The 23679-nt window shown below is 44.4% G+C and overlaps 1 protein-coding gene across 1 annotated transcript in view; it reads left to right on the plus strand.

Moving 5' to 3' along the window:
- The first annotated feature begins 201 nt into the window (after window positions 1–201).
- The window catches only part of MED24 (mediator complex subunit 24), a 129483-nt gene continuing 106005 nt past the window's right edge, over window positions 202–23679 (plus strand). Inside the window, exons 1-4 of the mRNA XM_073608012.1 lie at window positions 202–340; window positions 6870–6952; window positions 12579–12617; window positions 21884–21957. Coding sequence (XP_073464113.1) covers window positions 211–340; window positions 6870–6952; window positions 12579–12617; window positions 21884–21957 — 326 coding nt within the window. The 5' untranslated portion in view covers window positions 202–210. The remainder of the gene's footprint in view (window positions 341–6869; window positions 6953–12578; window positions 12618–21883; window positions 21958–23679) is intronic.

A 23679-nucleotide genomic window follows, 5' to 3' on the forward strand; every position in this document is an offset into this window, starting at 1 on the left:
CCTGAACTGAGGGGGTCTCTCTTTGGGAGAGCCCCTCATCTAGTACTCGGTCATCGGCTTCGGCTGATTGTGAGGTGGTTAGGTGTTTACTTTTTACGCACCACCTCGGGTTTAGAAAATAGAAGAACCGGGGTAAACCATGATTTAAGATTGTTTAAACTTATGTATGGATGTAACATTAGATATTTTTTCCTTCAACAGGTCTGAACCATGAAGTTAATGAATCTGAAGCAGGCCATCCTGCAGGCCTGGAAGGAGAGATGGAGCGATTACCAATGGGCTATCAATATGAAGAGATTCTTTCCCAAAGGAGTAACATGGGACATCTTGAACCTAGCAGGTCAGTTAAACTGAAAGTCAGCCGACCGCAAAGGTTCAATATTGCACTTCAGTTGAATGTATCCAGAACTGATAATTCACCTTTTGGTCATTCCAGAAGAGTTAAAACCCTCTCACCATCCTAACGGAACTCTGTAAATACCACCCTGTAAGAGAATAGGTAAATAACTTGCCTGTGCGGCAGGCAGCAAACAAACTTTTGCCTCTGTTTAAGAGCGTTTGGACATGTTAACACGTCTCAGAGTTCTATAGTGAATGAAGATTTCCATTGTTGCCCACAGGACAAATAAGTACTTTGCTTTCTCTTTTACAAGGTGCCACTCACTGACCTCTATTAGGATAGCAGCAGGTGCTTTGAAGTGCATGTAGCTGCAGAAGCCTCTGGGTTCTGCCCTTATACCTGAATGCTGGACAATTGTGACGTACAAAAGTTTACTTTCATGTGGTATGGTTGCCTGCCCACTGCTCCATGGGTATATTACTGTTAGGCCTTATGCACAGGTTTGTGCAAGACCTGCATATTGGGGGTTTCATTGACCCACATCACCGTGTACAGACGCTAATTGAGATGCAATAGAAAAGTATGGGGTAAAAAAGTATTGCCTAAAGCACCCCCATATGTACTAATGTATGCTCTGAATAGAGTACTCACGGAGCATATGCCACTGCGCATGCAAGTGCTTTACCAGCCCTGGCTCACAAGCACATAGAGCAGCCTCTTCTATTGCATCTTAACAGGTGGCTATACTTGGTGGCAGCAGGTCCTGGGAATATCAGTATGCAGGCTCTGCACCCTGTATGACCCCTGTACGGCCATGTGCATGAAGCCACAGTCTGAAGCATCTCGTCATAATGATGGACCAATAGCAATGTTTTGGAGGTCCGTGAGGCACCTCCAATGCTAGCAGGAAGTTGTGGGGCTTTGCCCATCAGAGCAGCTTAGTATTTGTGTGTACAGGTACAGTGCCTTGAAAAAGTATTCATATCCCTTGAAATTTTGCACATTTTGTCACGTTACAGCCAAAAAGAAATGTATTTTGTTGGAATTTTATGTGATAGACCAACACAAAGTGGCACATAATTGTGAAATAGAAGGAAAGTGGAAGGAGTCAATACCTTGTAGAACCACCTTTCACTGTAATTACAGCTGCAAGTCTTTTTGGGGATGTCTCTACCAGCTTTGCACATCTAGAGAGTGACATGTTTGCCCATTCTTCTTTGCAAAATAGCTCAAGCTCTGTCAGACTGGATGGGGAGCATCTGTGAACAGCAATTTCCAAGTCTTGCTACAGATTCTCAACTGGATTTAGGTCTGGACTTTGACTGGGCCATTCTAACACATGAATATGCTTTGATCTAAACCATTCCATTGTAGCTCTGGCTGTATGTTTAGGGTCATTGTCCTGCTGGAAGGTGAACCCCGCCCCGGTCTCAAGTCTTTTGCAGACTCTAACAGGTTTTCTTCTAAGATTGCCCTGTATTTGGCTCCATCCATCTTCCCATCAACTCTGACCAGCTTCCCTGTCCCTGGTAAAAAAAGCATCACCACAACGTGATGCTGCCACCACCATGTATCACGGTTGGGATGGTGTGTTCAGGGTGATGTACAGTATTAGTTTTTGGCCACACATAGCGTTTTGCTTTTAGGCCAAAAAGTTACATTTTGGTCTCATCTGACCAGAGCACCTTCTTCCACATGTTTACTGTGTATCCCACATGGCTTCTCGCAAACTGCAAACAGGACTTCTTATGCCTTTCTTTTAACCTTGGCTTTCTTCTTGCCTCTTTTCCATAAAGGCCAGATTTGTGGAGTGCACGACTAATAGTTGTCCTGTGGGCAGATTCTCCCACCTGAGCTGTGGATCTCTGCAGCTCCTTCAGAGTTACCATGGGCCTCTTGGCTGCTTCTCTGATTAATGCTCTCCTTGCCCGGCCTGTCCCTTTAGGTGGACGGTCATGTCTTGGTAGGTTTGCAGTTGTGCCATACTCTTTCCATTTTTTCAATTTTCCATTGAACAGTGCTCTGTGAGATGTTCAAAGCTTGGCATATTTTTTATAACCTAACCCTGCTTTAAACTTCTCCACAACTTTATCCCTGACCTGTCTGGTGTGTTCCTTGGCCTTCATGATGCTGTTTGTTCACTAAGGTTCTCTAACACACCTCTGAGGGCTTCACAGAACAGCTGCATTGATACTGAGATTAAATTACACAGGTGGACTTCTTTTACTAATTAGGTGACTTCTGAAGGCAATTGGTTCCACTAGATTTTAGTTTTTTTTTTTTTTCAAAATTTTTGGTCTTTTTTTGTTTGTTTAGCAAAATATAGAAAAAAACAGTGGGGATTAAATACCACCAAAAGAAAGCTCTATTTGTATGAAAAAAATTCTAAATATTTCACATGGGTACAGTGTAGCATGACCGGGCAATTGTCATTCAAAGTGTGAGAGCGCTGAAAGCTGAAAATTGCCCTGGGCAGGAAGGGGGTTAAAGTCCCGTTAGGCAAGTGGTTAATGAGACATCCAAGGTCCAAAAGACCCTGGATGTCTCCCTTGAATGTAATCCAATGCACATCGCACTACATTACATTCTTTCCCGGTCTTAACGGGCGGGGAAACTGTCAATGGGGACCCTGAAGCGAAGGGTACACGTCACTTTCTGGTCAGCAACAAGAAGGGGAGGAGAAAAGACGTGTCCGCTCTCCTCTTCCTGGCGGCACCACTATGCCGGTCCCAGGCCCGAAGGTGGGCAAACGGAGCCTGGGATACATAGTGGGGGGATGGTCTAAGCAGGCACCAGGACCTGGCAGCTGGAATTTGTCGATCCCTGCATTTATACAATGTTCTTATTCAATTTCCTTTAGATTTACCCTTATGTAGTGCAAGGGCCTGCCTGTTTACATACAAATTGAAAGTGTTTAGGTTTGACCTTTTTACATTTAAAGAGGAAGTAAACCCTCAGCAAAAAAACGAAAAAGCAAAAAACCTGCAAGACAAAGGTATAATTAGCTAGCATGCATAGCATACTAGCTAATTATGTATTACTTACCTCAGATCGAAGCCCCCGCATCGGTCCACGTCTCCCCCTCTGACATGTTGTCCCGGAGTGACTTCTGGGTATCGCGGCTCCGGCGCTGTGATTAGTCGGAGCCGCGATGATGTCACTCCGCACATGCACGCGGGAATGGTACAGTACAACTGAAGCAACGACGTATAGCGCCATTGCTTCAGTTGTCTTAAGTGCGCATGTGCCGCATGACGTCGGCACATGCAAATACAGGGATATCTCCTAAACCGTGCAGGTTTAGGAGATATCCTTGTTAGCTATAGGTAAGCCTTAATATAGGCTTACCTGTAACATAAAGTTGTAAACAAGGGTTTACAACCACTTTAATGGTTTTGGCAAATATAAAGGAAGATTGTATAATGTATGGCCAGCCTTACACCCTGAATATGGGTGTAACATGCTACTTAAAGTAAACTTGGTGTTAATGTAAGTACTGTCCCTGGTGCCAATTTAAAAAAGAAAAAAACCCCACTAAACTAAGTGCATGCTTGGCAGTAATAGTCAGATTGTGGCAATCAGGAAATTTGGGAAAAGGATTGTGGTTATGTTTAACTGGCAAATATACATATTAACCGCTTCCGGACTAGCCGCCGCAGTTTCACTGCGGCAGGCTGGCTCCCCTGCGCGAAACCACGTTACTGTATGTGATCTCGCGAGGTCCGGATAGCAGGCGTGCGCGCCCGCTGCACAGCGGGGGTGCCGGTGCTCGTGGCCGACGGTTGCGATGACTGCCAGCCACGAGCGATCGTGACCAGGAGACGCAGAACAGGGACGTGTGTGTAAACACACACGTCCCTGTTCTGTTCTGACAGGAGTGACAGATTGTGTGTTCCTATTAGCTTGGAACCATGATCTGTCACTTCTTGTAGTTAGTCCCTCCCCCTTCAGTTAGAATCACCTCCCAGGGAACATAGTTAACCCCTTCACCGCCCCCTAGTGTTAACCCCTTCACTGCCAGTGACATTTTTACAGTAATCAATGCATTTTTAATCGCACTGATTTTTACGCTTTTTTTTTTTTTTTTTCTTTTTTCACCTCGTGATCTGGTCAGGGACACACCTCCTCTTGTATTAGAGTGCCCCCACTCTGGATGAATGAGCACAGGGTGCACATTTGGACAGTAGCATTGTTAATCTGGGGGAAGGATAGTGTTAGATTTAGTTACAACTACAAATTAAAGTCAAACTTTCAACTCACACTGCAGTTACAGCAACAGTTTTTTTTTTTCTTTTGGAATAAAGGTTTTCATGAATAAATAAAAACTGATCATTGTAAGCATCCATCAGTGGTAAATGGTTTGTCTCAACCCTCTAAACTGCTACATTTGAAGGAGAACTTGTACTTTTCAAAAACAGACTTACTGAGACTAGTACAAAGCTGAATTACATGTGCCTTTTATATCTGCCAGAAGTTATGCTTTAAGCAATAAATTGCACATCTCAAATGTAGACAAGTCAGAGAACCTCGCTATCCTGGCTGGCCCACCAGTTTTACATGGAAAGGGAAGGATGCATGCAGTTAGTGCATTTACCCCACTTATCCTTGGTTATTGGCAGCTGACATGAACTTCAATAAGGCTTTGAGTGCGAAACAAATGTCTACACAATTGAAGTTCTAGTTCAGTGGCGCCCAGCGATCAGCCCTCTGTGTGCAGCCAGCCATGACCTTGGGACGCCACTTGTTGGGCACCCCTTTACAGAGTGGCAGTGGGGTGCCGGGTGCTAAAACACTCTTTCCATTTCAGCACCCAGCACTGAAATAAACTGTACCGTAGGTGAAGTTAAATTTCACTGCGACTGCATTGACCACCAGTAGGGGGGTATTAAATTTCACTAGCAGTGCATGAGGGGTAATTATTGTGATCACTGACACCAATGATCACTCCAACTTTGTCTTCAGTGTGGATTGAAAAAAAAATGCAGCAGGACTAAAATTTTCACACATTGTGGTGCATTATCACCTAACTTAAAGTAATGCATTTCGAAACACAAGAACCACTGCTAGTGACCCTACTAGATGCTTCCGGGGCCACACATGAGGCCCTCTAATGTATTTAAGTTGACCATCACTGTTGTAGCTTGTGCTTGCAGACTAGGACTCAACTTTGAGCTCACATCTGTGTAAGCTGCATTTATAATACAGTGGTGATTTATAGCCCAAGGACGGGCCTTGAGCTTTTGCCTTCTGCTAGAGCAGGGGTCTCCAAACTGTCTACGCCAAGAGCCAGTGTACTGTCCTTCAGACTTTAGGGTTGGCCGGACTGTGGCCATCAGAAATAGAAAATGTCCCAGTATCAGAGCAAACATTGCCTCATCTTTGGTGTCAGGGTGAGGAATTGTGCCCCATCATTGGTGTTATTGGGCCCCATTGTTGATGTCATTGGTAGGAATAGTGCCCCATCATTGGTGTCAGTCAATGAAATAGTGCCCCAAAGGCCAGATAAAAGCAAGCAAAAGGCCGCAGTTTGGAGACCTCTGTGCTAGACCTTAAAACAGATTAAGTCCCTAATAGGGAGGCATATTATATAGGTAAAGTAGCTTTATAATGGCCATCCTCTTATAGCAAAGATGTCTCGGAGGTCAATTGGTACTCCTCAGTAAACAATATGAGAAATTTGCATTAGCATTATTTATTTATTTATTACAGGTACTTATATACTGTAGCACCATCAATTTACACAGCGCTTTACAGTATAGTATACATTCACATTAGTCCCTACCCTCAAGGAGCTTACAATCTAAGATGCCTATCCCACATTCATACATACTAGGGCCAATATAGACAAGAGCCAATTGGCCTACCAGCATGTCTTTGGAGTGTGGGTGGAAATCAAAGTACCCAGAGGAAACCCACACATGCACAGGGAGAATATACAAACTCTGTGCAGGTAGTGCCGTGGTTGGGGTACGAACTGATGACCCTAGTGCTGCTAGGCGGATGTGCTAAACATTTAGCCACTGTGTATTAAAGAAGTAAAGCTAAAGCTCGTTTGGCTGGACTTCAGCTATGGATCGCAGGAGTGAAGTTCGTTTTGCACTCCTGTGACCCGTTTTCAGCAGAGAGTGGGCTGAAGTCCACTCTCTGCCGACCTCACAGAAGTCAGTCCATACACCATGTCATCCCCACAATAAAGTCTGAATCCGCCAGGTGCTTGGACTGAGCGGCCGCTCCCTCTACAGCCCAGCACTCCAATGAGCGAGGAGGGGGAAGAGTAAAAAGCTGTGACTGACAGTCTACAGCTCTCTGCTCGAGGAGCTCTAAAAACCGAGCGATTGACAGTGTTCGATCGCTCGGGTCTCGGTGTAGAGGCACCAGGGGACAGATGCAGCATCGGACCGATGTAAGTATGATTCCTAAAAAAAAAAAAAAAAAAAAATTACCTTTTATAAACTGTTGGACATTCCTGCTCAGTGGTAGAACATTTTCAAGGTTCTGCCATTCTTATTTAATTGTTATTCTTCTGCAGAAGCACTTTTGGACCAGGCCATGATTGGACCAGCACCCAACCCTCTGATATTGTCTTACCTCAAGTATGCTATCAACTCTCAGGTATGTGATGTAATCATCTTATCATTGCATTGAACAGTTTAAGAATAATTAGTTTACATGTCGATGTAACCAAGTTTTTCTTCTAAAACTCATTAGATCAGTTCTGTTGAATGTTTTTACAGGTTCAAGTTATTAGTCTTTGGCATCACTTAGGCCCCTTTCACAATAGTGGACCAGATCGGGTCCGACTGTCCATTTTTCAGACAGATTTAATCGGACCACCCACTGCTTCAAGCAGGTTTTGCATTCCTATAGACTTGTATGGTAATGCTAACATATGTCTTTCAGCACAGGTCTTAAAGGTGGTAATTACACACTGGAGGGTAGACGGCCATTTGGGTGTGATCCAGCCATCAGACATATGCTAACAAAACATGGGAGCTTCAAGTGGGAAGGTTGACCAGTAGAGATAACATACTAGAGGTATCCACTTGAGTGGAAACAGTAACAATCAGCTGAATATATTCAGCACGTCTGAACGCTGTTACCTTGGAGATTATTAGTAGGCCTTATTCATGCTTGCTGTTAGGGCCATTAGCAGATTCCTGCAGCTTGACTCACAATTGGTTGCAAACTGCTGTGGTCAGGAAACCAGTACAAAGCAATGACAACCTTATTGGACCCCCGGCTGTTCGCACTGTATCTGTACCTGCGGTTAAGAACAGATAATTGGCCCTGGACATAGACAGATTGCTTCCAGGACCAATCATCTGTCTCTAATCACTGGATATGCGGATACGTGGTACCATAGGATATGTAGTCCTTAGAAATTCAAAGTAAACAGCAGAGGAGAAGCTGCAAAGCATGCAGGGAATCCAGGAAGTTGTGGAAAGAGATGGTCAGCAGACAGGCAGAACTCACAACATAGAGGACAACTTTAAACTTATACTGGATTGTCAGTAATAATTGTTGTTTTTATTGGTATCACAGTGCTGATGTTGTAAAATGAAAGTGTATGCGGTGACAATAGATCTCCTTCAATGCACTGGCTTCAATTTTTCTTCTTGTGTTCTTGTATCAAGAAAAGTAATTGTGATAGTCACTTACTTTATGTATGTTACAAATCAGTGGCACAAAAAGTATTGATGCCAGACACAACCAGGCAGCAAGCATTTTTAGAAGAAGGTCAACAGTGGCAGATCCTGTACCTTTCTCATGACAGGGTTACTTTAAATATACCGCTTTGAATATAACATTTTGTTTTTTATATATATATATATATATATATATATATATATATATATATATATATATATATATATATATATATATCACTATAAGTGCAAAAAAAGTACCTGGTTCTGCCAGAAATCCAGAGTCCTGCAAGGTCCCATACGCTATGTAGTGGCGTTTACCCAGTTCAACTCTGTAAACAGAACACATCCATCTTGTTTTATGGAGAGGAGTCAATGGGGAGGAGTGTAGTGTAGTCTGTAGTCCTAGTACATTTGCTGTCCTAGGGTGACAACACTGCTCCTCCATAGATACAGTACAATGGGTGAACATGGTCACTCTAGGGCAGGAAGTTTGTTACTGGCGGGATCACCAGGTGCTAACGACAACAATATTTTTATGTGTGAAACTGATTCAGTTTATGTAATATATTTTAAATAAAGCTGATGTAAAATTATTGTTTTCCTATAAATCAAAATTACCTGTGGCTATGGACATTCTTAAGCAGTAAATAAGCTTTACTCTCATAACACTTTACAAATTAAATATAATAATTTTTTTTTGCAAACCACAATCTTTTGTGGGATAAAAAAAATAATATTTCTTTATCATACATCCCAGGACAACACTGTATCTTCATGTCCAATAGGATAGGGTTATGCTGCCACCTTCAGGTAATTGGACACTGGCAAAAAAATGACCCCTCTCAGTTAGACATAGCATCATTTTTTTGCTAGTTTCTTAAGTAATGGTCAAGTCTGTGTAGTCGCTACACAGATATAGCTACTTTAGCTAGTTTGCCAAGATTTTGGTGCAATCAGCGATTGCCACCCTCCAGCAAGGACATTTTCTGCCATTGGTGGATATCTAGGATGCCTATCTGTGCACCTCAATTTTCCTACTTCACTAAAGGTTCCTACATTTTGTGTTGGAAGACTGGCACTTTCAGTTTGTGGCTCTCTTGTTCAGCCTTGTTCATTACTCCCAGAGTATTCATCAAGGTAATGGCATCTGTCTTGGTGCTTATTCGTACTCCGTATATTCAGTCTGCTCCACTTATGGGGTTCAATTTAAATTGAAAGGTGCTGAACATACAAAAGGGCTGCTTTAGTCCCAAACCAGAGTCTTTAGGTCTGATGCTGGAAATGAGCCAATCGAGAGTGATCCTACCCCAGGACAAATGCCTTGCTCTGAGAACTCAGGTGGAGTTGCTTCAAACTCTGACAAAACCCTCTATTCGGCTTTGCTTACAGGTTCTGGGAAAGCTGGTATCCTTCTTCGAGGTAGTCCCTTTTGCCCAGGTCTCTCCAACTGAATTTCTTGTTGACATGGGATGGAGGACACAGTAATTGGACTCCCCAATGCAGTTATACCCAGAAGACTCTCTGGAGTGGTGGATCTCTTTGCAAATGCTGGAGATGGGAAAATTGTCCCTCCCTCTGTCCTTGGAGGGTCCTAATGTCAGAACCAGCCTGGTGGGTTAAGGTGGAGTTCTGGACAATCTCTCTGTCTAGGGGACTTGGTCACCACAGGAGAGGTTGTTGCCCCTCAATATCCTGGAATTGGTTGGAACAGCTGGGGGGTCTCCCTGTAAGGGTTCAGTTGGACAATGCCATAGCAGTGATGGGAGGCATCAAATGTTGGGCTGCTCAGGAGTAATCCTGTCTTAAGAGGAACTTCATGCTGTCTTACCCAGCGTGGAAAATTGGCAGGGTAATTTTCTCAGCCGTCTAGCTACTGACTCCAGAGAAGTGGGCTCTTCACCTAGAAGTGTTTGAAGAACTTTACAGAAGGTGGGGAACCCTGGATGTGGATCTTCTGGCGTCCAGGTTCAATGCAAAACTGAACAGATTCATATTCAGAACCAAGGACCAGCGACCGTTGATGGATGTTTTTCTCCGCTACCTTTCAACGTTTCCAATACCCCCAAGTATAGTGAGCTCTTTCTGCTAACCCAGCCTCTCTTAAGCTGGGTACACATAGTCTGAAAACGGTTGGTTTGGCAGGAAAAGGCCAACTTTCACCCCGTGTGTACAGCTCTCTGTTCTACAGAAGCTGGTCTCTGTTGAACGGGGAAATTCTGCAAAACAAGCATCCGATCAACCCTGATCAGTGTGTCAGAATACAATAGCACAGCGTGGGAGAGCGCCGCACTAACACCTTTTGTGTTAGTACAGTGAACTGTCAGTTTTTCTTCGTTCAGCCCGCTGGGTTGAATAAAAATAACTTCTTGTGTGTACCCCTCAATAATGCATATGTACAGAGCGGATATGTCTAAACAGTAGCACAGGCAGAGCTCTGGAGTGAGCATGCCTTTGTTCATACCTGTGACTGCAATTGTCTTAGGAAAGCAGAGGGAGACCAGTGCTGTCAATCAAAAGGTCTGCCTCCTTAGTAGAGTGTTGTCGGGAATAGGGGAGAAGGGTGCGCTCCTACCCTCGAGATCTCTGCTTTTATTTTATTACACCCAGAAGCATAGGATAACGAGCAAAATATGCTATCAGACTTGGAATGCAAAGAAGTACAAAGCGGGATGACTTCCTTAAAACAAGCCTTTGTTCTCTGTAGCTGGTTGCACTCTGGATTTTAATCTTTAGGGTTCACAGCAAAAGCACAGAAGCCATCCAGGTTGTTCCCTTGGCATCTCATCTCACCCCTTTCCTGAGCTCCTGCTATGGGTTTACCATAGATCAGCGGTTGTCAACTCATGAGCTAAAGGGGGCCTTAAATGCGTCCCCTGACATCACCAAAGGGCCGCACATAATGTTCAATATATGTAATGCTTGAGAGGACTGTCAGAAACGGCAGACCTAATAAAGGAGATGAGGGTCAGAGTGTGGACATGCTACATTTGTGGCTGGGGATGACTGCAGTGGGACACTGGGAACATATTACATGAGGCTAGTAGAGATGCCTAATGCCGGGGTCGGCAACCTGTCGATCGTGGGCTACCTGTCGATCGTGGGCTACCTGTCCACCACGGGTAGGTCACAGGTAGACCGGGAACAGGTCTCTGCCGCTGATACTGCTAGTGCCGGTCCTTCTCTTTCCGCCCTCAGCCTCCTCCGCCGTGCCTTCAGTTATTCTCTCTCCCTCCCCCCAGCCTGTGAACAGCGGAGAGCGAGAGCCAACACAGCTCAGGAAAGAGGGCAGGGCAGGAGCTGGCCAAGTTAACTTTACAAGTTAACCCACAGGTGATTGGTTGATAGGTCCTAAGCAACCATTTACCAGCTTGTTCATATTTAAAGTCATTCTGCCTGCTCCTGCCCCCTGTACAGAACTGTGATGCTCCTCGGTCTCCTGTGTGCACAGGTAGGATGCTATAGGAGGGGTGGGGGGAGAGGACACTTTGTGTGTGTATGGGGGGGGGTGATGTGCCACCCCCATAGCAGTGTCCTCTACCACCCTGGACATCACCCCGCCCCCCAATCCCTGCATTCTGAGCATGACGCACTCCTGATCTTTGATCCCTGCATTTTGAGCATAAAGCACTCCTGATCCCTGCATTTTGAGCATAACACACTGCTGATCCCTGCATTCTAAGCATAAGGCACTCCTGATCCCTGCCTTCTGAGCGTAACGCACTCCTGATCCCTGCCTTCTGAGCGTAACGCACTCCTGATCCCTGCCTTCTGAGCGTATCCCACTCCTGATCCCTGCCTTCTGAGCGTAACCCACTCCTGATCCCTGCCTTCTGAGCGTATCCCACTCCTGATCCCTGCCTTCTGAGCGTATCCCACTCCTGATCCCTGCCTTCTGAGCGTAACCCACTCCTGATCCCTGCCTTCTGAGCGTATCCCACTCCTGATCCCTGCCTTCTGAGCGTAACCCACTCCTGATCCCTGCCTTCTGAGCGTAACCCACTCCTGATCCCTGCCTTCTGAGCATAATGCACTCCTGATCCCTCTTGTAAGACTTTTTTTTTGTGTCCGCTGCGTTTGGGCTTTATTTTGGGGTTAACCATGTATCATCACCCACAGTAGATCACAAAGGCAGAGCGTTTTGAACACTATGCAGGAAACACACATGGAACATGCCTCTCTGGCATCACATTCTGGTGTGAACTAGCCCTAACAAAAGGACACTGTACCCGGTGATCTTTGACTTCATCATTGTTGTTCAAGTAGATCCTACCCCTGGCTTAATCAGTGTTCTCACTATAGACTGCTGAGATCTAAGTATGGCACATCATATACCGAAGGTTCACGGGTTAGGTGCCAGGGAATTTTAGAGTAGAAAGCTGGAATGGAAGGCTACCGAATCACTGCTGAGAGGGGGGAGCAGAGTGTGCTGAGCTACTGAGACTTGGATGACTTCAGCTCTTTTGTTGTGATGTTCAAGAATTAATATCTTCCTGGTGCTATGGCCTGGTTACAGATTCACTTTGAGTAGTTGTATGTCTTTTTGATCCTTGTTAATCTGTAGAGACTAAGTTGAGCTATTTCTTTTGCAGATGGTATCTTATGCTACTGTCCTGACTGCCATCAGCAAGGTAAGATTCTCATTTGTCATATGGTGTTTATCATGTTTTCAGGTCACCTCTTGAAAATTATTTGTAATTCAAAGATGAATTTCTGTGTATAAGACCCCTTTCACACTGAGACAGTCTTCAGGCATTTTAGCGCTAGAAATAGCGCATGTAAAGCACCTGAAAACTGCCTCCCATGCTGCCCGAATATGAGAGCCCGAGTGCTTTCACACTGGGACGGTGCGCTTGCGGGACGTTAGGAAAAGTCCTGCAAGCAGCATCTTTGGGGCGGTTTGGGAGCGCTGTATACAGCGTTCCCAAAACGCCCTGCCCATTGAAATGAATGCTAAACCCTAAACCACTGCTAAAACAAGCCATGCTTTAGCGCTAATGCTCGGGCGGCCCCAGTGTAAAAGTAGCCTTAATCTGATGTTTGGGTGACCACGTCAGTCTCCTACTATGTCTACACCTATGGAAATCTACCTTTCATAAGAAATATTGAGGGGTGCATAGCAATGTTAATATCGATTTTTTTTTTTTTTTTTTTCAAACAACATTCGTCACATCATCAAATGAACTGAGAATTTTTTGTGCGTCAGTTTGTACAAATGGTCGTTCTAAAATCTACTAGTGTAGAGTTTTTTGTGTGAATGTTTGTACAAATGGTTGTAGAAAATCTACTAGTGTATGGCCATTTTAAGAAACTCCAATTCTGAAAGCCTCTCCGTTGATTATGTTCTTGGGAGCATTATCTCCATTCTTATTTGAAAGTGCTTTGTTTAGCTAACTCTCCACGCTTAAAGGAGAAGTACAGCCAAAGCTCGTTTGGCTGTACATCTGTGGATCAAAGGAGTGCAGTCCGTTCTGCACTCCTGTGACCCATTTTCAGCAGACAGCAGGCTGAAGTCACAGAGCCGGTCCAGGGTCAGGAAAGATTGCGACCATATGGTCAGGATCCGCCAACATGCCCGGATCGGCACCCAGCTCAGCCTCTCAGCGAGCCGCTGAGAGCCTGAGCCAGTCGCTCCCGCCCCCTCTACAGCACAGAGCTCCAGTGAGGGAGCTCTGAGAACTGTGCGATCGGCGTTGTTTGATTGCTCGGTTCCCAGTGTTAAAGCTGGGAGGTGGACCGATGGTTCATCCACCTAGGTAAGTATGATTCTGGGAAAAAAAAACATTCCCATACTTCTCCTTTAAGCCTTGTACAAACGATGAGAATATCGGACAAATTATCTTATTTTTTTTTTTTTTTACATGCTAGTCTCATGAATTAAAGCAGTAGACGACCACTGAAGAAAAAAAAAAAAACCCCTGCAAGGCAATGGCAGAATATGCTAGTATGCATCGCATACTAGCACATTATGAAATACTTACCTTAGAATGAAGCTCCCGCAGCCCGACCCGGTCAGTGCTGAGAGGGCTGACATGTTGCCTTGCCGTTTCCTCCGGGGGTCGCGGGCTCCGGCGCTGTAAGTGGCCGAAGCTGCAATGACGTCACGTATGCGCGCGGGAGTCTTCTGTTCCGGCACGGTACGCCGGACCTTCACTGCGCATGCGCCGCCATCAGCGGCTGTATGCAGGGCGAATATCTCCTAAAAACAGTGTAGGTTTAGGAGATATTCATTTTAACTACAGGTAAGCCTTAGGCTTACCTGTAGGTAAAAATGTTCAAGCGGGGTATACAACCGCCTTAGGAGGTTACTAAAGTTACGAAAATTCTCCTACAACTTCGGAAGTGATGTAATTTGTAATGTATTCTTTCATTTCCGAGCATATGTGTCTTGGTCTTCCTTTTTGATAAATACTGAACTGATTAGCCACTTGCCGATCATCCGCGATCATTATACTGCAGCAAGGTGGCACAATCCCGCGACTCGCCGTACCTGTATGTCGGCTCGGGAACTCGCTATTGTGGGCATGTGCGCATTCCCATTGGCTCCCCCCGCTGGCCAATTAGCGGGTCCAGTGGACTCGATGTAAACAAGGCAGATCGCTGTTCTGACAGGGGGAGATCACACAGATCCTGTCTTTCTGCTAAGCAGGAAGATGGATCTGTGTGTTTCCCCAATCACACAGTCCCCCAAACACCTGCAGGGAACACATTTAACCGCTTGATCGCCCCTGATATTAACCCCTTCCCTGCCAGTGTCATTAGTACAATAACCGTGCATATTTTTAGCACTGATTACTGTAATAATGCCACTGGTTCCCAAAAAAGTGTCAAAAATGTCAGCTAAGTGTCCGATCTCTCCACTGCAATGTTGCAGTCCCGCTAAAAATCACTGATCCCCGCCATTATTAGTACAAAAAAAAAAAAAAATGACATAAATCTATCCCCTATCTTGTAGACGCAATAACTTTTGCGCAAACCAATCAATATATGCTTATTGTGTTTTTTTTTTTTTTTTTACCAAAAATATCTAGCAGACTACATATCGGCCTAAACTGATAAATTAGTTTTTTTTGTTTTTTTTTTTTTTACATTTTTTTCTTTGGAGATGTTTTATACCAGAAAGTAAAAAAATGTTTTGTTTTGTTTTTTTCTGTTTTTTTTTTTTTTTTTTCAAAATTGTCGCTCTTTTTCTGTTTATAGCGCAAAAAATAAAAACCGCAGAGGTGATCAAATACCACCAAAAGAAAGCTCTATTTGTGGGGAAAAAAAGGACATACATTTTGTTTAGGTACAGCGTTGCAAGACCATTTGTCAGTTAAAGTGACGCAGCGCCGTATCACAAAAAAAAAAAATGGCCTTGTCATTAAGGGGGCAAATCCCTCCAGGGCTGAAGGGGTTAAACGAAAATTGTACCATCTGGTATTGTACGAGACAATTTTTCGTGTTTGTCCCTTCAGATAATTTTGGATGAACTGTTGTAATCGGCTCTTGAAAGCTGCGTACTAACGATCAGATTATCGTACAATCGCTTTGAAAGCGATATTTTTCAGCCGATTTACTGATCGTGCGTAATAGGCATTAGGCCGGCCATAGACCGAGTGAATTTCTTTCCACAACTGGTTGCAGGAAAGAAAATCGCTTGAATCCCCTCATCAACACAGCTAGTGTTGATGGGGGGGGGGGGGGGTGTCGGCAGAATCCCTCCTGTGGAGCCATTGTGTTCTCCCGGCAGGGGGCAACCAACATGCCCCAAGCCCCCCCCCCACACCCCCTCCCCCCGCTAGCAATATTCACGTGTAAAATACTTTTATTCTACCTATTTACAAAAAACACCCATAAAACAACAACAAAGAAGAAAAGGAAAAAAAAATAAAATTATTTATTTTCCTCCTCTTCCTCGTATCAAAACAAGCATCTCCATTTAGGAGCACTTTGACCGGTATCAACCAATATGCCTTATCGCTTCTACATAATACAGTTTATATGTTCTACCATACCTCTTTTATTCTACTTATTTACAAAAAACACCCATAAAACAACAACAAAGAAGAAAAGAAAAAAAAATTATTTTCCTCCTCTTTTCCTTTGCTTTTAAATAAGAACCCCCCTCCCCCGCCTTATATCCTACCTCTCTCATGGAAAAGGGAGTGTGGGCAGGAGAGAGATTGTGTCTAAAAAAATTTTAAAAAATAAAATAAAAACCACCCTGTGTTTAACGTAGGGAAATAACCCCCCCCCCCCCACCCCCATGTTTAATTAAGGGAGGACCCTATTCCTCTAAAATTCTTCATGTGAGAAATACCTACCATCTTTAATTCCTCCTGACAGGTTGGTTTTACCCAAGTTGATCGATTTAATCAAATTGGGTACATTCAGGCTGCTCATACATGGTTCGAACCTTGGTTGGTTCCTGCTGAACTGGCCGAGATTTGAACTGTCTGTGGCTGTCTTTAGTCCTGAGTGTGGCTGTCTTTAGTCCTGAGTGTGGCTGTCTTTAGTCCTGAGTGTGGCTGTCTTTAGTCCTGAGTGTGGCTGTCTTTAGTCCTGAGTGTGGCTGTCTTTAGTCCTGAGTGTGGCTGTCTTTAGTCCTGAGTGTGGCTGTCTTTAGTCCTGAGTGTGGCTGTCTTTAGTCCTGAGTGTGGCTGTCTTTAGTCCTGAGTGTGGCTGTCTTTAGTCCTGAGTGTGGCTGTCTTTAGTCCTGAGTGTGGCTGTCTTTAGTCCTGAGTGTGGCTGTCTTTAGTCCTGAGTGTGGCTGTCTTTAGTCCTGAGTGTGGCTGTCTTTAGTCCTGAGTGTGGCTGTCTTTAGTCCTGAGTGTGGCTGTCTTTAGTCCTGGCCGAGATTTGAACTGTCTGTGGCTGTCTTTAGTCCTGAGTGTTTGCACGCTTTCTTTTTGGTGGACACATGGGGGGGGTTAATAAACAAGGAGATGGCCATATAATCAAAATGACCGGGGAACGTGAGGATGAAGGCATAGACGGCTGGCCCTTCTCTATCAGACGCCTTTGGATCTGTGTAACCTCTGTACAGTATGCTGTGCTCGGTGTTAACTAAAAATAGTCTCAGTGGAATAAATATCATAACTGGTTTGTGTTTGGACTCGATGTTTTTCCACTTCATGTAAACCAGACGAGATTGAAGATGAAATTAAGTATAGATGTCATTTAGCAGGAATTACAGAGCCGGCCTGTTTTTCCCTTTTCATAAAGACACATTGGATTGTCGGAGGCATATGAGGACTGTGTGTTTACATTTTTATGTATACATTCATGTGTACATAATATCGCGTTCTGGTCACATCGCCCCCGGAGCGGAAAAAAAAAAAAAAAATCAGTATCCTAGCTGAGAAGTGCAAATATTTACATTAGGGAGAGAATTCTGGTTAAAGAAGAAGATGTATGGAAGTGGAATTTCGCTCGTTGCATCATGGGAAGGTTATGTGGGGTTTGGCGGGGAGACAAGCTATTCGCAGAAGCAGATTGTTTATTGTGATGTGTACAAGGGACACGGGTCAGGCATTGGAAGGAAATGTCATAAAGGCATTTTGAGGAATAGCACATGTTAAGACGAACGTAGATCTTTTCCATTAAAATGCCTGCTGCGTGGCTATAGTGCATCGGGCCAGCCCATATTTATTTTTTATTTATTACAGGTACTTGCATAGTGCTGTCATATTACACAGCTCTTTACATATACACTATATTACCAAAAGTATTGGGATGCCTGCCTTTATACGCACATGATCGTTAACCACTTCAAGTGATTGTAAGGGTTCGCTTTTTTCTTTTTTTTTTTTTAATAATAAACATATCATACTTACCTCCACTGTGCGGCTCGTTTTGCACAGAGTGGCCCCGATCTTCGTCTTCTGTGGTCCCCCAATGGCTCTCGCAGCTCTTCCCCACCACAGATAACCCCCTAGGAGAAGCGTTCTCCCGAGGGGGGTTACCTTGTGGGCGCGCTCCCGAGTCCAGCATTCGGCCTCCATAGACGCCTAATGTATGACTCGGCCCCGGCGCCCGCGTCATTGGATTTGATTGACAGCAGCGGGAGCCAAAAACCGGGTAGAGAGACAGTGCATCCCTGCCGGGAATCGGCTGTGCCATCTTTAGTCTTTTCTGTGGACGTAATTTCCGCCCTTCTTCTGTTCTCCTGCCGAAATCTTGCGCATGCGCGATCATGGGTGAACCAGGATGCTGAGGAGGAAGGAGCAGTATCACAAGCCTTGCTAGCTGTATCATTCTCAATGGAACACACATACCCGGAATGCTGTGGTTAGGAAAATGGCACAGATAGCGTGCCGCGAATCGAACGACGATCTGGGCATGCGCCGGGCACTGCATCGCTTTAGCTGACAATTGCGCGGTTGTGCGTTGTACCCAAACAAAATTTATGCCCTTTTTTTCCCACACATAGAGCTTTCTTTTGGTGGTATTTAATCACCTCTGCGGTTTTTATTTTTTGCACTATAAACAAAAAAAAGAGCGACAATTAAAAAAAAAAAAAAAAAAAAAATATATATATATATATATATATATATATATATATATATATATATATATATATATATATATAGATAGATAGATAGATAGATAAAATATGTGTATATTTTTTGCTATAAGAAATATCCAAATTTAAAAAAAAACAAACAAAAAAAAATAATTTCTTTATCAGTTTAGGCCAATATGTATTCTACATATTTTTGGTAAAAAAATCGCAATAAGCATATATTGATTGGTTTGCACAAAAGTTATAGCATCTACAAAATAGGGGATAGATTTATGGCATTTTTATTATTTATTTATTTTTTACTAGTAATGGCGATCTGCAGTGCCAACCTGCCGCAGTATGACAGTGGCTGGTCGGCAAGCAGTTAATGCCATCCCAGTCTTAGCCCGTAGGGGCCAGGCCCAACCCCTGAAAAACAACCTCATACCATAATCCCCCCTCCACCAAATGATTTGGACCAGTGCACAAAGCAAGATCCATAAAGACATGGATGAGCGAGTTTGGGGTGGAGGAACTTCACTGGCCTGCACAGAGCCCTGACCTCAACCCGATAGAACACTTTTGGGATGAATTAGAGCAGAGACTATGAGCCAGGCCTTCTCGTCCACATCAGTTCCTGACCTCAAATGCGCTTCTGGAAGAATGATCAAACATTCCCATAGACACACTTGTAAACCTTGTGGACAGCCTTCCCAGAAGAGTTGAAGCTGTTATAGCTGCAAAGGGTGGGCCAACTCAATATTAAACCCTACGGACTAAGACTGGGATGCCATTAAAGTTCATGTTGTGTAAAGCCAGGCATCCCAATACTTTTGGTAATATAGTCAGTGTATATTGTACATTCATATAAGTTCCTGCCCTCAAGGATGTAAACTTAGGCCCTTTACACACGGGCAGAATGTCGGGAGACATTTGGCAGTTAAAATATTAAAATGGCCGACATTCGGCCTGATTCCCAATCAGCGCTCTCAGCCAGTGGCAGAGAGCGCTGATTGTGTGTGCTGGCGGGGGGGCGTGCCCCTGCCAGGACACAACAGCTCAGCGGGGGGGGATCGCTGACTTAATCTTGCATGGTTAGTACAGCAGTTATACAGTTTTTTTTTGTTTTTTTTTACGTTCAACTCGAAAAACGAATAGTGTGTACCCGGCTTGACTCACATTCATACATACACATAGTAGAGCCAATTTAGGATCCAATTACCCTACCAACATGTCTTTGGAGTGTGGGAGGAATCCGGAGTACCCGGAGGAAACCCACACAGGCACTGAGAGAATATGCAAACTCCAGGCAGGTAGTGTCCTATCTAAAAGTCACCTTGTAGTTTTGCTGTAGAAGGTTTGAATAAGTTTTCAATAAAAGAATAGGGGTTTGTAAGAATTTTCTTTTTTTTATCAGCGAGTACGGACACCTTTTGTCAAGTACTTGCTAATACTGAGTACCGTTACTTTGCTGTGTCATTTGCACCAATAAAAAATAAATGCGTGCAAATCAAACTGCAAAGAATCGCATGTGATTTGAACAAAAATGCAGCGCAATTCCTGTCCTAATTGCATGTGATTTCCCCCACTGCTCCTGTATATAGAAAGGAGAAAGTGCCATCTAGTGGGCAGGTTATTAACAATGTTAGAACTTACATTAAGTACATATCTGGCCAAATCCAAAATCTGCATAGTGTCCTGGTCCCACGGATGATTCAAAATCATGGCCACTGGAGGTGCTCACAGGGCTGGAGGAGAATTTCCGGGACCCCTGTGGGTATAGGGCGGAAGTGATGTCAGCTTGTGGGTGGACCGTCTCTACATCTCCTCCAGCCCTGTGAGTACCTCCATCGGCCATAATTTTCAGTCATTGGCGGGACAAGGACAGATATGTACCTAATGTGAGTTCTAACATTTCTAATAAATTGCCCACTAGATGGAGCATTTCCCTTTCTTTACACACGGTTTTTGTATCAGGAGCATTATCACGAGGTGACTTCTACAGTGCTTTCTCTATAGAACAGTAGTTCAGGCCATGGTCTGCTGCTGGGCCATGACCTCCCTTCCTCCTGGGCCTCCAGCCAGCTGCAGATCTAACCTACCACAGTGTCTCACATAATTACCAGAAGCGTCTTACAACCCTCCACACTGCTATTAGGTCCCCTGAGAACCCTTAACCCTCACACTACCCCCCAACCCCAGCCTCCCACAGTGTCCACCAGCCTGCTGTAGAGCCTCCCAGAGGGCCTTCTAACCCCTGCAGTGCCCCCCAGTCTCCCACAGTGCCCCTGCAAAGCCCCCAGCCTCTTGAGGAAACCCAAGCCCTCTCTGATTTATCCTAGAGCAGGGCTCAAAATTTTAAGTCCTGAGCTGCTAGCCAGGCCTAAAGAAATACTCGCCACCAGTTGCCCCGCACAACCCCTACCCTGCCCCTAATTCCACCTCTTAACATGCTCTTGTAAATTATCTCACGAAATTACATTGTTAAATGTTTTAAGCAGAATTAAGTTACAAAAATAAATATTAACAGCTTTATCAGTGCCTATAAATGCAGCCCATCAGTGCAGCATATCCGTGCGGCCTCATCAGTGCACAGCCTATTAGTGCTTATCAGTGCCCATTAATGCAGCCTCATCAGTGCCCATTAATGCAGCCTCATCAGTGCCCATTAATGCAGCCTCATCAGTGCCCATTAATGCAGCCTATCTCTGCATGGGAATCACAGGGAGTTGAGCCGGCCAGATCACAGAGAGGATCTCCCACTGCGACACAGCTTGTATCTAAAACGCCGGCCACTGTCAAACAAGGTCCCGCCTCCTATGATAGACATCACACTACTTCAATTACGCAGCATTGGACCAGTGTGCTGTCTATCATAGGAAGGTGGGACTTTGTTTGCCAGCAGCCGGCATTTCAGATACAACCTTAGTCAGAGGAGTTCCCCTCTGTGTGATTCGGCTGGCTCTCCTCTCCCTTCCCCACAGTTTCCTGGCTTCGCTGGGAGGAGAAACGGCTCCCTTTCAACCCTGCCTGCCAGCGGCGCCCGCCCCTCCCCCTCCGATGCGACTCCATAATCGCCCTAGGCTAATTTCCACTCCTCAAATGTAAGCAGGCGAGTGGAAATTTTGAGGGCCGTCCTAGAGACCCTGTCTGTAAGTGCAACCCCCCCATAAATCTCCTTTAGATTGCAATGTGAGGACATGGCTGAACAATCCATTGAGTTTGTATCCGATCAGGCAGACCCCTGCACCTTCGATCTAAAGGGGATTGTATAGTGTGTGGCCACCTTTTACACTTTACATTTAGAAGTGTTCTCAGTTGCTGTGGACAGCAATGACACTTTTGCAGTACAAAATACCAATACCAGAGTAGATGTGTGTTTGTATGCTGACAACTCTGTTTTCTCTCCAGTTTGATGACTTCTCCAGAGACCTTTGTGTCCAGGCCTTACTGGAAATCATGGACATGTTCTGTGACAATCTAAGGTAATATTTCTGTTGTCATGTTTTATAGTAGTTATGAAACTTAAAGTAGAATTATAGGCAAAACATTTTTTAAATTTTGGATAGACTAAGGGAGGGTTAGATTTATTTGTTGCCATCTGTGTCCCATTGGAGAGCTTTTCCTTCACTTCTTGTCCCATAGCCAAAAAGGGAAGCGAGAGGAAATCCCTGCTAATTATAGGAATACCTTTCAGAACTAGTGTTCCTATTGAAATTAAGGATGAGCTCCGGCGTGTTCGCACAGCCCACGTGCAGAGCCCGCCAGGAAGTTGGCACTGCGCTGCGCTAATCACAGGCAGTGAGACATTTCCTGAGACATTTTCTGCAGCCGTGCATCGGGGCAATGTCTCACTGCCTGTGATTAGCGCAGCGCAGTGCCGACTTCCTGGCGGGCTCTGCACGTGGGCTGTGCGAACACGCCGGAGCTCATCCTTAATTTTCCCCTCTATCACTTTTCTGGGGACAACCCAAAATTTTGGATTTTCTTTTACTTTCACTTTAACCCCTTCCCAACCAGCCGCCGCAGTTGTACTGCGGCAGGTTGGCTCCCCTGGGTGAAACAACGCAACTGTACATCGGTTCGCCTTTTGACCACTATCGACACCACTGCAAGTGCCCGGCAGGCGCGATGACCACTGGGCACTCGCGATCGCTCGTGACAGAGCGAGAACTGGAATCTGCATGTGTAGACACACAGATCCTGGTTCTCTCAGGGGAGAGGAGACTGATAGTGTGTTCATACCAGATATGAACACCGATCTCTCTTCTCCCCTAGTCAGTCCCCTCCCCCCACAGTTAGAACACACCTAGGGAACAGTGTTAACCCCTTGATCGCCCCCTAGTGTTAACCCCTTCCCTGCCAGTAACATTTATACAGTAATCAGTGCATTTTTATAGCACTGATCGCTGTATAAATGTCAATGGTCCCAAAAATGTGTCAAAAGTGTCCAGTTTGTCCGCCGCAATACTGCGGTTCCGATAAAAAGATCACCGCCATTACTAGTAATAAAATAATAATAAAAATGCCATAAATCTATTCCCTATTTTGTAGACGCTATAACTTTTGTGCAAACCAATCATATGCTTATAGCAATTTTATTTATTTATTTATTTTGCCAAAAATATGTAGAACAATACATATAGGCCTAAACTGAGGGGAAAAAAGTTTGTTTTTTTTTTTGTTTTTTTTTATTTGGGATATTTATTATAGCAAAAAGCAAAAGGTATTGTGTTTTTTTTTTTTTTTCAAAATTGTCGCAGAGGTGATCAAATACCACCAAAAGAAAGCTCTATTTGTGGGAAAAAAAAAATATCAATTTTATTTGGGTACAGCATCGCACGACCGTGCAATTGTCAGTTAAAGCGACGCAGTGCTGTATCGCAAAAAATGGCCTGGTCATTGAGCAGCCAAATCTTTTTGGGGCTCAAGTGGGCAAAGCGGGACAAATTGAGAGGGTGAATCTCTCTACGGGGATGCAGAGAGCAATAAAAACCCAATAGGTTTTCTAATCCATCGCCGCTCTGTCCAAAATTAAAAATATAAATAAAAAATAAAAAGTTTAATCTTCAGTTATACTTTAAAGTATATTTTAAACCCAAGAACATGAATGTAACATATTACAGCTTACTATTCGTTCGATATGGTGACCGCGTTCATTTTTTTTTTCGACCAAGAACATTTTCAGTAAGTACAGAATAAACCTA

This window comes from Aquarana catesbeiana, linkage group LG12, assembly GCF_042186555.1.
Source record: "Aquarana catesbeiana isolate 2022-GZ linkage group LG12, ASM4218655v1, whole genome shotgun sequence".
Taxonomy (NCBI): Eukaryota; Metazoa; Chordata; class Amphibia; order Anura; family Ranidae; genus Aquarana; species Aquarana catesbeiana.